At 36.5% G+C, this 18,722-nt stretch overlaps 1 protein-coding gene across 1 annotated transcript; it reads left to right on the top strand.

Moving 5' to 3' along the window:
• The first annotated feature begins 230 nt into the window (after positions 1–230).
• On the top strand, positions 231–15,107 carry wnt16.S (Wnt family member 16 S homeolog). Its single transcript, XM_018255855.2, has 4 exons — positions 231–523; positions 5,907–6,193; positions 11,177–11,463; positions 12,637–15,107. Exons 1-4 carry the CDS (start codon positions 432–434, stop codon positions 13,099–13,101), a joined length of 1,131 nt encoding a protein of 376 aa, XP_018111344.1. The 5' UTR covers positions 231–431; the 3' UTR covers positions 13,102–15,107.
• Positions 15,108–18,722: the final 3,615 nt, after the last annotated feature.

Raw genomic sequence — 18,722 nt, 5'->3', positions numbered from 1 at the left:
CTTGCTCCCTATGCGTGTTTATGTGATATTATTCTTCTAGGTGATATGTGATTGTTTATTTGCGCTTGCAAGTCGCAGGTTGCTTTTGCCTTACAATCCCATTGGCAGAATTAGTCCCCCCTCCCACCCCCCAGTTGGGGTCGCTGGCCAATTGGAGCTGGACTGATGGAGCCATTGTTATTCATTAGTTTTCTGGCCAATCACATCAGGAATGCCATTGTAAAGCAACAGCGTGGAGGAAAGACTTGAAACCAAAAGCAAAGAAGGACCTGTCCTCTTGTAACAGTGTCACAGGCATCAATTGCTGCACCTGGGCGACATCTAGCAGCCTGCACACGTGACTCTTATACGGGATTGATATTCTTTGGGTCTGAAGATCCCCATCCAACTCACTTAGTTCCACAGAGACCGTTGGACTCAATGTACAGGAGATGGAGAAGGAGTCTCCCATTGGACTATCCCATATTTGTGTCCTTTTGACTACACTGATGGCGATTCTCCCTCTGTCCCAGGGAAACTGGATGTAGGTATCCTCCTCATGTTGCTGCTGCTACCGTTGTTGTATTGTCAGCAGCAGGCTGGGTGGGACTCAATTGCAGCAGCAGCAGCAGCAGCAGCATACATTATAATCTAATCTGTGTCCAATCACTGACTGTTTCCTAGAGAGTTTGGGATTGGGATATATCTACTATAGACAGCATGTCATGAGATTAGAAATCCCCTCCCTGTGTGCTTACAGATTCCTCTTATCTCATAGAGAATCTTACATCAGCTCTTTCATTGTTTGTACAACTGTATTAGACACCAGCTTTGCCAGGAATGCAGCTCTCCTTCATGCCACATCTGGGTGATACAAACAAATAATGGCAGCTCCCTGGCAGCCCCAGCAAATTGCACTCTACTTTCTATATCAAAGTCTGATAATTCACTTTGTTTACTGCAGCTCTAGCTTTGGCTTGCTTTTCTTCTGCTGGAATGATCCTTTTCTTTCCCATGCCACTCATTAGAGCCAGGGAATTAAATGTTTCGTCTTTGTATTTGACATAGCTCTTCTGCTCTCCTTTCTCCACTAAAGGAGAGGAAAAAAAGTAAAGGAAAAGAGAAGTTCCTCACTTTAAACGTTGAGTAAATCTTCTTACATATTTTGTATGTCCTTATACTTTATATACATATATACTCTAAATACACATTTTTGTTTCAAATTAGAAAGGCATGAAAGGAAAAAAGTTCACGCAGATATTATAGTCAAGATGTGTGCACTGAGTTCCTTTTGAGGTCTGGGTAGGATGCTGGGAATGGTAGTTTTTTCAGCGGTCTGAGAGCCAAAGTTGAGGAGCCAGATCTCTGACAGTACTGTGCATTGCTATAGACTACACAGCTTTCCTACAAATCAGTAGCCCAGATTCACTAAGCAACAGTGATCAAGGATTTTTTAACACTTAGAATTGTGAGTTAATAGCTTCCAGATATTTGTTGTTATTATCCCATAGGAGGGAAATTACCTCCAAAACTGATATTGGTACTTTGTGAAATAACTTTTATTTAAAGAAGACCAAGCTATCATTGCATACATTTGCGTATATATAAATATATATATATATATCTATATATATATATATATTTTTTTTTAAATATCTGTTTTTTTTTCTGAGTATTAATCCATATTTCCACATTTTTAATAAATACAAACATTCATTGAATCTGGGCCATTCTAACTTATTTTTTTACATCTTGCCCTTTATGCAGTGTCTCTCTGCTGGATGTAAATTATCACTATTATATTATATACTATTATATATCATATAATATAATAGTATATATAATATAATATATATATAGTATATAAAATATATATAGTATATATAATATGCATAGTATATATAATATATATAAACTATATAATATATATATAATAATATATATAATATATACTATTATACACTATTATATATATTACATTATAAGATGTTAACCCTCGATATGTCCCTTTGATGTTGTCTTGGCTTCCCTTATGCAGATTTCAGTTTATATTCAAGTACGTATTGAGTTTTTATCAGTGTTTACTTAGTTTGATTTTGTCTATTCTATAAATGTATAAAAAATGTCCAGCATGCCACCCATTAGCCCCTAGTGAGTGCAGGATTAGCCTCTTCAAGTTAAGGAGGTGTCAGGCAGTTCTGCAGCTTGAATTTCTAGAACCTCCTATTAACTAGAGACATTGGTCCCCTCATTGCTGTTCATTTCCATAGGTTTAATAAACAAGATAGTTGTATAATGTCATTTTGCCAATGGAAAAGTGTGAGGTTTTTGGATACATTTCCGTAGAAAATATATGATACATACAATGTGTGTATGCAAAACTGGTTATGAACCAGAAACCATTTGGAATGAGTGGGATAAGAACTTCTGAGCATTATTTAAAGATTGGTTTTCTATATTGATTAACTAGGAATCACCACAGGTAAAACGTTTAAATTGTGTGAAATTTCCTTCAACTGTATTTTCTCGCTATTATGTAATTCTAATATTTTGCCCACAGTGATTTCAGTTCACTGCCTGGAAATGTTTTTTTGGCAAGCTGGTATAACCCCTGCAAGTTTATTGCATCAGCTTGTATGTTACAAGCATGCATTCTCCCTGCTTGCATTTGCTTTGTTGTGCCAGTAATTGTCACCCTAAGAAATAATTCCAAATCCTCTTTTATGATGTTAGTCAAGCTATTACTCTGTATAAGTTATTTAAATCTCATTTGGAATTCATTACATGAAACAGGCTGTGTTACTAAGGCAAGTTTTGCATCATGCCAAAATCTTATTTATACATCAGAATTGGGCATCTGATGCCCATGACTATGCACGGGCTTCACAATTAGGTTGTGAGGGGGGACGGAATGACTGAGAAATTAGTAGAAGCCAAAGTAAGAGGAATGAAATAATGTTTAATGAACGACAATTAGACAACAGATACAAGTGCAGACTGTGTCCAAATACAGGCCTGTGGTAAATAGTAAACAAATGCAGAATCTGGAATGGGCCGAATGGACAGGGCTGGCGGCAGACAAGGAGCGTCTAGTAAACAGGCCAGGGGCAGGGGTAGGCTGAATGCAGAGAATAGTCTGAAAGACAGGCCGAAGTCAAGACACAAACAGACAAACAAACTGAAGCGGGGACAAGGAAACAGAGCGGAGAACCAGGCAGGACACAGTCAGCAACAGGGAACCAGGCTGGGACTTAGGAAACACAGGCAGGAATCAGGCTGAATGCAGGGAATAGTCCAAGAGACAGGCTGAAGTCAAACACCAGGAGATCCAAAAAGCAAAGGGAACTTGAGCAGGAACAAGGGAACAGAGTGGGGAACCAGGCAGAACATGGTAAGGAACAGGGAACCTGTCTGGAATCAGGCACGGGAATCACAGGAGCAAAGAACCGCAGGAGAGATCTGGCTTGTGAGTTTTGATGATCAAGCAACTGTGTATAGCAAGGGACAGGTTAATATAGGTCCTTAATTGCTTGATCATCGGCACATGTTGTTAACAAGGTAGGCGGGGTAAAGAGAATAACAGGTAGAGACACTGGATGCATCTCATGATTATTAATGAGCTCCAGCTCGAAAAGCCCCCAGTGGCTCACAAGATGACCACAGGAGCCTGCAAACAAACAGTTCAGGGATTCCTGGCAGTTCCTGACATAGAAAGTGTAGCATGGAAAGTATTTGCCCCACCTCTATACCTACGGTGATTTATATATGATTGACAGCTGATAAACAGGCTTATAACAGGTATGGATGTTTAAATAAAAAAAGAATTTGGGTTTCATGTTTAATTTTTAAAGGACTTTTATTATACAGCTTTTTATGTATGTGTGACAGGTCCCCATTAAGTATAGCAGGGTGCCATTCACTTCTATACCAAGCACTGAGCTATTCATTTTAGACTGTTTAAAATGTAATGTATACAGGAAAGTTTCTTAGGATTAAAATGTCATTAATGTCTCATTATTTGGGTGAACATACCCTTTAAAATAAAAAAAATATATAATTATGCTAATCCTTACCATAGCTGAGATTAATTCATCAAAGCAATCATGGTTGCCCTCACTGAAATAAATGAACACAAATATGTAGAGAAATGAGGAACATTGGGTAAAATAACTTATAACAATGTCTGTTACTGTACATTTACAGGAAAAGATATTGAAAGCAGCCTTGCCTCCAAATAAGGCATATTGTAAAATTAAGAATTTTTTTTTTTAGTATTCCCTTTGTGAAAAATTGTTCTCTACGGGCCATTTCATAAGGATCAAATCTTTATTTATCTAATCATTAGATAGTAAATCATATAAAGATCTTTCTGTGCATGCAGGTGCACGTAAGTACTGAAACCACTATAAAAAAGATGTATAGGGCAAAAATCATGGACATATTTGTATACACTTTCAGTTTTATAAAACTGCTTTTTTCAGTTAAAGCCATATTTTAAATAATCACTGAGGTTGTGAGAAATCACACACACAAATAAAAGTACATGAAAATTAGTCATGCAAAAGCGTCTGCCTATCTCCAAGACTTTCTTTATTCTATTCAGCTACAAATTCTCCCATACCAGATTATTTGCTTTCCTAGACAGGGCATGTGCTAAAAAAGTGAAATTCCAAAGCAACATAATTTGCACCACAGCCATTCATTCAGCATTTTAGGGGAGGAGGAAAGTGACACACACGTGCAAAGTAAACAAATAAATACAGTATAATGCAATTCAGCATTTGGTGCTTCACACACATTTCCCAGTAATATACAGATACATATGCTATGGCTTTTAGCTAATAATGTTGATTTCCATATACAGCACAAGACAGATTATTCATACATTTATTGTGTATTATTACTATTATTACTATATATATTATCTTTATACCCCATGATAAGTACTCAGAAACCCTCATCTTGTATGAAAACGAGACAAGTGCTCTTTGTTATTCAGGTTATATAATAGAAATATTAAAAATTCTCACCTAAAGGCTATTTTGCTGTTATCGCAGGCAAACCATACAGAGATTATGTGGCCCATTTACTTGGCTCGAGTGAAGGAATAGAGGAAAAAAACTTCGAATTTCGAATGTTTTTTCTGGCTACTTCGACCATTGAATGGGCTATTTTGACCTTCGACTTCGACCTTCGAATTGAACGATTCGAACTAAAAATCGTTCGACTATTCGACCATTCTATAGTCGAAGTACTGTCTCTTTAAGAAAAAACTTAGACCCCCTAGTTCGCCACCTAAAAACTACCGAAGTCAATGTTAGCCTATGGGGAAGGTAGGCTTTCTAAGTATTTTTAGGTCGAAGAAAAATCGTTCGATCGATGGATTAAAATTAACCCTCGATATTCGACCCAATGTAAATCTGCCCCTATATGTTATTCACATCAGTCCCTGCCCCAGTGGAGCTTACAGTCTAAGGTCCCTATTAAATTCACACACATTACAGTCAGTTTTTATCAGGGATCACCTGCCTGTATGTAGACCATACAGAGTCTTTGCTCTGTACTAAGCCACCATGTTGCTCACTCAAATTCTTATACAAAAAGGAACCTCTTTGAATGGCAATGTAAAAAAGATTTCTACCTGTGTTTAGGCTGTTACACTGTAACTGAGTGCTACAGTGGCAACAGATTTGTGGACAGTAATCAAGTAGGTTTCAGTACACTGCAAAGTATACTGAAAAAATTAAGAAGTATATAGTTTAAATGCATAAGATCTTACATAAGCAAAGGTAAGGAAATAGCACGTGGGAAGTCATTATAGATTTTCTGGTCAACATCTCAGTTTCTGTCTAGTCCAGATCTATTTCCAAACCACTAGGTTATGTGCATATAATCAACTAATTCTGTGATTATGTTTCTGATTACAGGTGGCTAGGTGTTACATCCTTTGGGGTACCAGAGAAACTTGGTTGCTACAACCTTCCCCTCAGCCTTCGTCAAAAGGAAATGTGCAAGAAGAAGCCCTACTTGTTGTCCAGTATAAGAGAGGGAGCCAGACTTGGAATCCAAGAGTGTAGGAACCAGTTCAAGCATGAAAGATGGAACTGCTCAGTTTCACCCACCATTTCCTCTGGCACTTCATCATTTTCCTTATCTTTCATAACTTCGTCATTAGCATCAGCTCATACAATTTTTGGCTATGAGCTAAGCAGCGGTAAGTTACATTACATTACATACTGTTAAAGAAAAACTAAAGCTTAAAGGTGAAACATTGCGAAAATGAAAATTTAATATAAGCTTCGTCATATTGAAATAAGATACTTTCTAAATACTATCAATTAAATATTCTGCATCTTTTTTGAGATAATAAAGTTTATCTTCACTATCACTTCACTATTGGGTGTCAAATAGTCATTGACAGTTAGATCCAATATATCTTATACGGGGGCTTCCTTTTTACTAGCAGATGAATCAGAGCTCATTCAAATAACTGATTCCAGTACAAAAAATCTAACAAAATAACTGCCTTTTGCACAAATCCTACATGTAGAGAGACATGGGGGCAAATCCACTAAACGCCGAAAAATCGTCAGCGACGGCTTCACTCACAGCGCAACACTTCGCCAGGCGTAGATTCATCAGGACAATGCTAATTCACTGAAATCCTAAATTGCGTCCAGGGCACTGAATGCTGGCGAAGTTGCGCTAGCGTTACTGCGCCAAGTGAAGGAAGTTGCACTAGCGTTGCCTAATTTGCATATGGCGGGAAGTTAAAAGTCAATGAATTTATATGTTGCGGCTAATACATTTCACTACACAAGCCCGGAAAACCTAAATAAAATAAAATAAAGTTGTTATATTGCCCTACACATGAGCCCAGTGTATAGTTTATGTGCCATATGTTAGGAAATGTAGGTGGGAAGCCGGTTACCCCAAAAAAAAAATTACGCTATTTTTCAGCCTATCACCCTGAAAAAGGAAAAGACGCTAGCGTTTTTTGGAAGTCCTATCTACTCTATTGCACTTTGCCTGGTCTGAGGTGGCGAAGGCAAGTCTGGCGCAAGAGGTAACGTACAATAAAATCTGAATCTTAGTGAATTTGCGTAGTTACGTTCATTCGCCAGAGCAAAAATTTGCCTGGAATTAGGGAGCGAAGTACCGCTAGACTCTTATCTCCTTCACTAGCGACGTTACACTGGCGACCGTTAGTAAATCGGCAAAGTTCCGAAATTATGTCACGCTGGAGAATTTTTTGCCCCAAGATGTCTGGTGATTTTAATAGAATAATACATCTTCTAGGCAAAAGGAGCCCCCCCTATAAGATATACTGGATTTAACGGTCAATGATTATCTGACACCCAACTTCTGCATGAAGAGAGAATAAAGAGAAACAGATGCTGAGAGAGGGATTGTGAAGATAAACTTGATTATTTCAGAAACAGTACAGAATTTTTAATTGGTTATATTTAGAAAGCTTCTTAATTCAGTATGCTGCAGCTTCTATTAAATTTCTATTTTCTTTATAGTTCCCCTCTAACTAAAGAAGCACAAGTAACATAACAATTTAATAATCAGCCCTGTAGCATCATCTTATAAAACAGGCAAACCTAATTTTCTGCTGGATGATTTGTGACAACCCCTAATTTTAACTTCGCAGCAGCTGCTCCAAGTACACTGAGCATGTGTGTGTCGAAGACAAACACATCCCTTTGCTCAATGAAGGGGATTTTTGTCATGCTTAGTTTATATGGCCTTATTCCTACAGGTTTCGTTTCTGCTGACACATTTAGTAGCTTTTATTTTTTTTTGTTCTGCATTACTGTAGCTATAGTAATGGAACAGCACTTCCTCATTCAGAACATTTAGCATGTTTCCCGAGAACTATTTCTGATTTTTAAATGGAGATGATGGGTGATTCCCACAATTACCTGCAGAGTTATTTAAAAGGTTACAGCAATGCATGTAGTTTCTTTTTCAGTTACGTATATGTATGTACAGTATGTTCAATTGTATTATTCAGCTTTAAGGCTTAATACCAGGGAATGTTTTTTCTCTTGGCTCATATGAGATTTAAGACTTCCAGCTATGCTGAAAATGTATGTAGATGAATTTAAAATGTACTTAAAACTATATTATTCCAATGAAAACACAGCTTAGTTTGTGAAAACCACAGGGTGATCTAATTGCAGAATAAAAAACAAACTCAGTCGGGGGAAATAGAAATCATTTTGTAACCAAACGTTCCAAATGGGCTACCTGCTGTGATGATAAATGTGTATTTTTATTTTGCAACCATCTAGAAGAACATCCACCCTGTTTGATTTGAATTAGGTTTCTCCCAAAGGTTATTTTGTAACTTATATTTTATTTGTTTAAATAAAAACTATGATACCAGAAAGAAATAAAACATACTAAAGAATAACACCATACCAAATACATGCAGGAAAATTAATTTGTGCTTTGGAAAAAACTTATGAGTAGTTCACAGTTGAGCTCCACAAATGACCTTCTGCTTCTGATGTCTCTTCATATTAATGTTTTTTAATAAGATTGAGCTGTAGCTATTTCAACTGTAACTCCCAAGTATGATGTGAAGCCCTGTACATCAGGCTGTTGTATCAGCCGAAACGTCAGCGATTGTCCACAATAAAAATCTTCTTACTATACTTAAGACCTGCGAGTGCGATCTCTACTATTTCCATTGATTTTACCGATCGAGGACTGCACCCAGGCACCAGTGACCACAATATCGCAGTGTCAATGTTGAAACAATGTAAATCCAAATGTTGCGACACGCACTCCGGATATTTTCAATAGGTTTTATTAAATATCATCATAAGAAAGGCATCAACGTTTCGGTCCACGGTCTAGGACCATTGTCAAGATGCATATACTCGTACAACAATCACAAAGCAAATACAACATTTATAAAAGTTTAAAATTCCCGCCCTCATGGTGACATCACACTTCCTGTTAATCATATGTAACCATTTAGATGTATAAGGTAAACAAATAAGGGATAAATGTTTTGGGAAGTATTGAAGCACATTTATTTTTACATAAAAAGCATTATTTTTATCGTTTTGGGAGAAAGCAACTATAAGAGCAATATTCATTGAGACCTTTTGGAGATATTGTGTCCAATGTTTTTATCCAATATGTTTCACGTTGAAGTAACGATAAAAATAATGCTTTTTATGTAAAAATAAATGTGCTTCAATACTTCCCAAAACATTTATCCCTTATTTGTTTACCTTTGTTTGTTTGCTGGTCTGAGGGCTAGTTTGTTTTTTTTTCAAAGCATTTCTTTGTTTTAGGTGAAATTAACTATGTAAAAATGGGCAGAGAACTGTACAATGTATTATTTTTTAAAGTTTCTGTTCCTGTACACAGAACATCTTAACCCACCGTATTTTAGGTAATTTAGCATGTCATAGCATAGTAGAATGTACGGTATCTTCTGTTTAACTTTAGGACCCCAAACAGATCTGTAGTCAGCAGAAACTTCCCCATAATGTTTGAATTAAACCCTGGATCCTCAAATACCCCCAAGATAAAGTTTATGGGATGGAGAAAGAGGGTTCCACAAGACTCACTAACTCAATTCAGCCACCTTCTTCTATGTTTATTTTTTTCCTTGGAGTTCTGTGAGAATCTTCAACTATTATTAATCATGAGACCTAATACTTATCTGATTTTTCAAATAGCAGACATTTGCTTGTTCTACACAATAACTTTCCAACTGAGAACCACTGGCAAGAGGAATATCTTCTTGTAGAGATCCATATACCTTTTTGTAAGGCTAAATTTTAATTATAGAGTTATATTATGTTTTTCAATTCACAGGAAGAAAACATAACATATACAATTGACATCTACCTAGTACCTGTCTGGGGCCACAACTGCAATCTTATTTGCCTTGTGTAATATGGTCCTGCATGCTGAAAAAAGAGCTATATGTTCTGAACAATAACTTAACCTATAGGTAAATGATTCCCTATGAGCTCACCTATCTAAAATATTATCACACTGGTATATACACGTATAGTCTCTTGAACTGAGCCTCCATTTTATGATCTGTGTAATCACATCTTATCACCTGAAAGTAAAACAAGACACAGCTATGTCCATTCATTGGCTACCGTAACCTTGCATGTATGTATGCCCTTAGATTGTATGTGAACACAGAACCTCTTATGAGCCAAGGGGATAGACATTAGTTCTACAATAGCAGTGTTTTAATATGTTATTATCCAGTTGCACATACTGTACCACAGGTACTAGGAAAACATAGTACTTGTGAAAAAGCTCTAATTTTACTAATATGGCTCAGTGTTTTTAATATGGGCTGTTTTATATCTTTTATCTTTATAAAACCATGTAATGTTTAGGGTTATAGCTTACATGGTTTGTGTAGCACTGACTAAAGGTTTGAAATGATAGTCTTTAGAGAGCTTCTTTTGTGTGACCCAAGAGTACTGGCTTCACTGCAAACTTGTCAGGGGTAATGTAGGGGGCACTGTGGAGGTTGGTGAGGAAACGGTGAATCCTTGAGGCAGGAGCTGTATGTGCCTAAGGGGACACGTCAAGGAAGACGCAGGAACAGGGTGCAGAATCCAAACAGGGGACAGGGGCAGACTAGACAGGAACAAGGAAGGTGCGGGCGTAGTTCAGATCAGGAGACAGGAGAAGACTATAAAGGAACAAGGACGGTGCAGGCGTAGATCGGGAGCAGACTGGAAGGACAGGACGGTGTGGTCATAGATCGGCAGCACACTGGACAGCAGGAGTACTGGACAGCAGGACCAGGCTAGGCAGACGGGATTCAGACAGGAGAAGGAAAGATAGGGCAAGGTGCAAGGTAAGGTCAAGGCAAGTTCAGGATTGGAGGGTGGAGCAGAGCAAGATTCAGAATAGCAAGGAAGACAAGGCAGGGCAAGGTCAAGGCAAGATTAAAGCAAGACAAGATAAATGTCAAAGCAGGACTGGAACCGGAGTAGGAACAGGCAATGCAAGGCACGGTAAGGTATAAATGTACACAACTAATTTCTGCATGAAAACACAAAAGTATGCAAGTGATAAACTCATTGATTTGCTAAAATATATTCCGTATGTGTAGTATATCTGGGATAGCAAGCATAGTTGCAAAACAGACTACACAATTAGTGGCCTATAACAATCATTTATTTTATTCAAGGCACCAAAGAAACAGCATTTATAACAGCTGTGACAGCAGCAGGACTTGTGCATTCTGTAACAAGAGCATGCAGTGCTGGAAATATGACCGAATGCTCCTGTGACACCAGCCTGCAGAATGGTGGCTCAGCTAGTGAAGGATGGCACTGGGGGGGCTGCTCTGATGATTTACATTATGGAATGTGGTTCAGCAGAAAATTCCTGGATGCCCCATATAAAAACTCAAGTGGAAGAGACTCTGATGTACTAAACGCAATGCACTTACATAATAATGAGGCTGGCAGAGAGGTAGGTATCACTATTAATGCATTAAATAATAATATTTTATGATACACTCAAAATAAATGTCCACACCAAATAAACAATTAGTTAAAACCATGTCTTATAGTCCCCCATGTCTTATAGTACCACTGCAGTGCAGCAGTATATTTTCATTACTTTAATACACTTTAATTTGGTATTACTGTTCCTTTAAACATTTTATTTATCACTATTGATTATTTAGTTAGTTTACTTTGTTGGAGGATTTATGTATTCATTGATTTCCATTTCATTTAGACACATTTAAGGGTTTGGATTCATTCGTTTATAAGGCATAGATCACTTTTTAGTAAATGTAGTAGAAGACAGGCCATTCCATATATTATCCTATTTAGGGGGTATCAGTTCTCTATAGCCTTCAACACAGGGAGTTAGTTTTTGTTTGTACTATTTTTTTATTTAATTAAACTGAATTTGTTATTAAAGTATAATTTATTATACTGGGGTGATTAGGGCAACATTATGGGGCAGATTTATAAAGGGTCGAAGTGAATTCAAGGGAATTTTCGAAGTAAAAAAATTAGAAATTCTAAGTAATTTTTTTGGATACTTTGACCATCGAATAGGATACTACGACTTCAAATTCGATTCAAAGTAAAATAGTTTGAATATTCGATAATCTAAGTACTGTTTTTAAAAAATCTTCGACTTCTACAGCAAGTTTTTTAAGTCGAAGTAAAATCGTTCGATCGCACTATTTTACTTTGATCGTTCAATGGCCAAATTCAGTGAAAAAAGTTCAAATTCAATATTCAAAGTATTTTAATTCGATGGTCGAATTTCGAAGTATTTTTTACTTCAAAATTTGACCCTTGATAAATCTGCCACTATGTCATCATGAACTGCATATGTAATCCTAAAAAGGAAATGTCAGCTAGTGATGGGCAAATTAATTCACCAGGCAAGAATTCGCTGCGAATTTCTGCGTTTCACCACAGAGAATAAATTCTCAAAACTGGTGAAAATTCGCCAGTAAAAATTTGCCCATGAAAAGTCAGCCGTGACAAAAAAATGGTTGCACATCAGATTGTCACGCATCAAAATTATTCGGACGCCCATTGACTTCAATGCATTTCGCGATTTTTTCACAGTTTCTCAAATTTTTCAATAAGTTTGCAAAATTGTTTTATTTATTTTTAGGCTGTCACTAAACTGATGACTGTGGATTGTCGTTGTCATGGAGTTTCTGGGTCATGTGCTGTGAAAACTTGTTGGAAATCCATGTCTTCTTTTGAAAAGATTGGCAATTATCTAAAGAACAAATATGAAACCAGCATACAGATATCAGACAGACTGAAAAGGAAAGTACGCCGCAAAGAAAAGAATGACCGGAAGATACCCATTTATAAAGGGGATCTTGTTTATACTAATAAGTCCCCAAATTACTGCGTAGAGGACCTGAATCTCGGAATATCTGGAACACACGGTAGAGAATGCAATCGCACCTCTGAAGGATCAGATAGCTGTAATTTGCTCTGCTGTGGCCGTGGGTACAATACACATGTGGTAAGACATGTGGAGAGATGTGAGTGCAAATTCGTGTGGTGCTGCTATGTACGTTGCAGAAGATGCGAGAGCATGACTGATGTCCATACCTGCAAGTAACTTTCTCTACAGACAGAAAAGAGCATGGACAAATTATTTACAAACAGTTTTTCTACAGTTACGAAGATGCAATCATATAACAGTGCTTATAAAACACATATCCTGAAAACAGACCCAAAAAAATAGTTTGTGCATTAAACCATTAATTGTTTGGAGAGCCATCAAGCTAGACTACTTTCATAAGTCTATTTATTTTCTGCCACTTAAAATTACTTAGTTACAGTGACATTATGTCCATCCTATCACAACATGCTTGGATCTTACATAAAATCTGTTAGAGAATACAGGCATTTCTTAAAGGGTGAAGCAGCCTGGTACACTTAGCACTCACTTTTGTAGAGTAGGGCAAAGGATGGTGAGATTCACATAGGGAAAACTACTGCTTACTCTACTATATTCCTTCTGAAAAATATACAGAGAATGCAAAATGGTAGGAGATGAACTAAACTTGGGGTATCTGGGATCAGAGTAGGTGTGTCCTTTATCTGTAGGATTCCATACAACCTTCCTAAAGACAAATAGGGCTAGCTTCAGCATTCCTTTAGAATATAGTAATACTTCAACTTCAATATCAAACTTTGCCTGTCCATGTGTGGGCAATTGATTTCAGAAATTGTAAGTCTGTTCCTGAACTAAATTTTTCTGCAACTGATCGCATTGGTATGCTGCTAATGGTGTTTTTATATTCCACAGGCAGACTTTTTGACAAAAATAAAAATCTAGCCATGTTTTACGTGAGAAATAAACACTTGGCTACAAACCAAAAAAGTTGATTGCTGAAAATACAAGTGCGTACAGGAATTAATTTGCAATGTTTGCATTTGATTGCTTCCCCTTAGTAGGAGATGAAAGTAATACATTTTATATTCTAAAATGTAATTTCTCTTCTGCAAAACATGCCTCATTCACTTCTTTGATATTAAAATGCTGTTATACAGAACTACAGAGCAAAAAAAATCAAGGAGTGCAGAGTTACCAATGCTGTGAATAAGAGTTTTAACATTTGCATTTTACAGTTCTCATGCTCTGCTTATTCCATATTGACAGTGTTTAGTACTTTTTAATGACACTCTCAACAAGGAAGGAGACACTTGGGGGCCTATATATTATGCTATGTAAAAATTAGAGACAAGCATCACCAGTGATGCTGCCCATAGCAACCAATCAGAGCTGCTCTTTTGCTTTCTAACTTGTAAGTGACTGCTGATCTCTAATTGCTGATTGGTTGGTATGGTCAACATCCCCAGTGTGTTTTTCTCCAATGTGTTACATAGCATGATAAATAGGCCACCTAGGTAAACATGAAAGAACGGCACCACTGGTTGAAGGGGTGTTTTTAGGCTAATTAATTAGCGAGCATGGCTCAAACAGGATTGGTTTGCCCCTCTGTGGTTTGGACCCCCCCCCCCGCAAGCCACAACTCCTTTTCTCCATGAATGTATACATCAGGATGAGCAGGCAGGACAGAAAAAGAGCAGCATATATGCAGATCCTTACCAGACACCCCCAGGTTGCCCCAATGGGTCTACTGCTCCCATATTAACTCCACTGTTAGGGATGAGTAGCAAAGAGACATGTAACCCAAAGGGGCAAAGCAGCATAAGGCCAAATGTCAAATTACAAAATCTCACAATGCAAAATGTTTTAATGACTTGCACTCATTAACTCACTTCTCTTTATTAATAAGAGTCAGGGAGAAATAATCCAGCTATCAAGCAGCACCCAATGGCCCAGCTGAACACCACTTAGATATTGTTGCAACATGCCAAAGTGCAGAGCAGATATACAACATGCATTTGTACTATAAATAATGCAGTTTTGCACACAATGTATATTGTCTACTTTTTCTGTCATATGTTATACACTGTATTGTACTCTGTACAGATCAGTTTTCTCATATTGAAAGTTGTTGTGTTTCCAAGGAGTAGGGGCAGTCATTTCTGGCCATACACAGGGGCTCTTTTATCAACACTGGGCAAATTTGCACATGGGCAGTTACCTATAGAAACCAATCAGTGATGAGCTTTTTAAAGCCAGCTGCAAGTAGAACAATGAATGCAGCAATTTGATTGGTTGCCATGGGTTACTGCCCATGGGCAAATTTGCTCAGTGTTGATAAATGACCCCCAGTATAACTGTTGTACTAACCACCCTATACAAGTACATAGATGATCATTTGTTTGAACTGAAAATGAATGACATTTGGGAAATTTGGAATAATCAGTGAGTGTGGACAACCGTACCCAAAAGTAGAATTAAAAGTCTGACCCCTGCTTAAAGGGTATGTTAAGGCAAAAAAATAAAATCCAGTGTTTACTTTCTTTATTGAAAAAGAAATCTATCTCCAATATACTTCAATTAAAAAATGTGTACCGTTTTTATAAGAAACCTGATTGTATGCAGTGAAATTTCCCCTTCGTTTTACTTGCTCTGACTGCTGTGGATATTCGACCTAACTGCTCTGCAAGCAAACTGATCAAACTTCCCAGAACTCCAGCAGCTTTGTTTGTTTCCCTGTAAAGCAGCTGGCGACTGTAGAGATTTGTATCAGCAGACCCAGTGCAGTCTGCATATTCTGATTAATAATCAGTCTTGCTGTATCGGCTTTAGAAACTACTGTACTTGACTTGTTTTAATAATTTATGACGATCCCTAAGCCCAACTAAAGCCCAGACCACAGTGAGCATGTGTGTAGTCTTGGTCTTGCAAAGATGTTTAGCATAGTTACAAGATGACGACCCCCTACAGCCAACTTTGAAAGCAGAAATCATTTGTTTAATTAGGCTTCTGGTGTAGTAAATTCATGTTTATATTTAGTATACAAAATACAACATTTCTAACATTATTCTATTTTAGACTTTAGTTCCCCTTTAACAAAAAGTAAGCATAGAATTTAAAGGTCGGTGACAAAATGCCAGTGATAGTTGATAAATTTATTTCACAAATAGTTTGTATTATATTTTTCTAACAGCTGTGTATATAGTAAAGGGTATCTATGTAGTTCAGCCTTAGTTTTTTTCATAGCTGCAAACAACAAAAAAATATGAGTCACTGACAGATTTTACCTGCGAGTCAGCAATTTGCAATGCACTTCTAAGAAACTGCATGGCTGAGTTTTTTGTAGTAAGAAAAAAAATTTAAGGTTGGCATAGAACACAAATGAATCCAATGTCAAACAATATGGGGGAAAAAAAATAAATCTGCTTGTCAAAAATATATTAAGCATTACTGGACATTACTGGACAGCAAAACTATTCATTGTGGAGTTCCTGCAATACATTTTTCCTTTCCATTAAAACATACCTAGCTAGTATGAACAATACAGAACAAATATACCAGGAATATTTATGCCAAATACACAACGCAAATTGTTTCAGAAGTGCAGCCCAATTTAGTGCAGCTATTTCATGGTACAGTAGATTTAAAAACCATTATTTGAAATTACTAGAGAAGATGAGCTTCTTTTGTGCAAATAGTTGTCATTGCAAATTATAAGAGCTGAACCTTAACACTAATATAATGATAGTTTGATTTGTTCACACATTTTTCAAATGATTTTTAAATGAACCATTTCATTGTTTTATGCTATTACAATATTATTTATTTGCGATGATACCGACCTTTGTGGATGATCCTCTAACTGGATTGTTAAGGACTTTGTGTAAAATAGAGACCTGGCCAACAATAAAATCTGGTTCTCAATGGACTGTAATATTAGTAAAGGTTATTATCACAACAGTATTTTGCAGCATTCGGTGACCAGAAATGCCTCAACGTTATTTACAAAACAAGGTTTTAATATTTATGATTTATGTACCTGTGCAAATATTTTAGCCATTCAATAACATTACTTGAAATGTATATGAATGGAAAAATAATTCTTTGTATATAAAAATATATTTTCATATAACATTCCTCAGTCTGTAAGAACATTTTGAAAATGAAATTGTAAAAAAAAATAATATACATTTTTCTTAATGGTTACGTGTACATTTTGTAAATACTTAAATTATGCACTTATTGCTTACTGGATATCAGTCCAATAGCTTGTATATTACCTACACCAATATTGCTGTTGTTTGTTTCTATTTTTGCATTCAATTATGAAAAATGAAAAAGCCACCTATGCAAATGAGTCTTTGTTAAATGTTGTAAATAGGTATTGACATTTCTGCCATTACTATGTAGAAAATGTTTTTTAGAAGAAATAAAATGTTTGATATTATAATCTGCAACTGATAGTAAATTAGCATAATTATTCTCAGATCTGCTTGTCACCTTAGTTCATACATGAATTTTATGAAGGGAAGAAATATATTTCCTTATATAATTACTGGCCTTGAATATAATTCATCAGACGATTGCCCCAGTCTAATCTTCATAGTCATAGCTGAACCTGAACTTTCATGATCATAGCTAAGGTTTCCAATTCGTCAAGGTTTATGATTTCATTCTGGGAGACTATCAGTCCTTATGATTTCTCCAAATGATTCTGGTATTTGCATTTACAATTGGCAAGTGACACGTATCAGCATATGCAATGTGCTCTCAAGTCACCATGAATGAATAGGGCAATACTTCGTTATCCATATATTTGGCTGATGGTTTTGTATAGCGATAATCAAATAGCCCAAAACCTGTTTATTGTGTTCAGGCAATATTCCAGCTTGCTGTTCATTGTGAGCATCCCATCAAATCTCTCCTACTGTGGGTAAGATGATCAGCAGAACCATCACCAATTAGCAGCATAGCGGATTTTCCTAATGTGACCTATTTTTGCTCTCTTTACATGTACTTTCAAACTGAGGGGCATTTAGTAGTTGTCTATTACCCAGAATACATATACAATTGTGTTCAGAATAATAGCAGGTTGTTTAAAAAAGTGAATAAAGCTCAACATTTCTCTAAAAGCTTTTATTTCCATACACAGAGATGCAATGGGGACACTGCACATTCTATTCCAAATTAAAACATGAAAAACAAAAAAAAATGGATCAAATTTGTGTTATTCCTTCACAGTGAAGAAAAGGGAATATTGGGCTTTTTCAAAAAATATCATTCTTCTTTTCTAACAGAAACATTCACTGTATCAACTGAAAAATGGTTCAAGATTTGCTTTTCTTTGAATCACTGAACTAATATTTAGTTGTATAGCAACTGTTTCTGAGAACTGCTACACATCTGTGTTGCATGAAGTCCACCAACTATTACATTCCACAATTCTTTTGCATTTCTTGGTTTTTCCACAGAAACAGCATTTTTGATGTCACCCCTAAAGATTTCTATTGGATTAAGGTCCGGGGATTGGGCTGGCCACTCCATAACATCAATCTTGTTGGTCTGGAACTAGGATTTGAAGTAGAGAAGGGAGAAACATATTCTGCCTCATGAACCACCATGTCATAAGGTAGCAATGTTCCTATTACTTCATATTTTACTTCAGACTACAAACAATCCTTCTGCTTTAGAAGAGTATTGTCCTATACACATAAGTTATAGGGCAGCGGTTTAAACTCATATTAACTCACTTAATCCTTTTTTTTGTAACTTATATTTTTTATTAGCAAGAAAAAGAGTCATACATAGTCATGAGCCGTACAAAATAACACAAGTCATCACAA

The sequence above is a fragment of the Xenopus laevis genome, chromosome 3S (genome assembly GCF_017654675.1).
Source record: "Xenopus laevis strain J_2021 chromosome 3S, Xenopus_laevis_v10.1, whole genome shotgun sequence".
NCBI classification, from domain to species: Eukaryota; Metazoa; Chordata; class Amphibia; order Anura; family Pipidae; genus Xenopus; species Xenopus laevis.
This window is presented reverse-complemented; position numbering and strand designations above follow the sequence as displayed.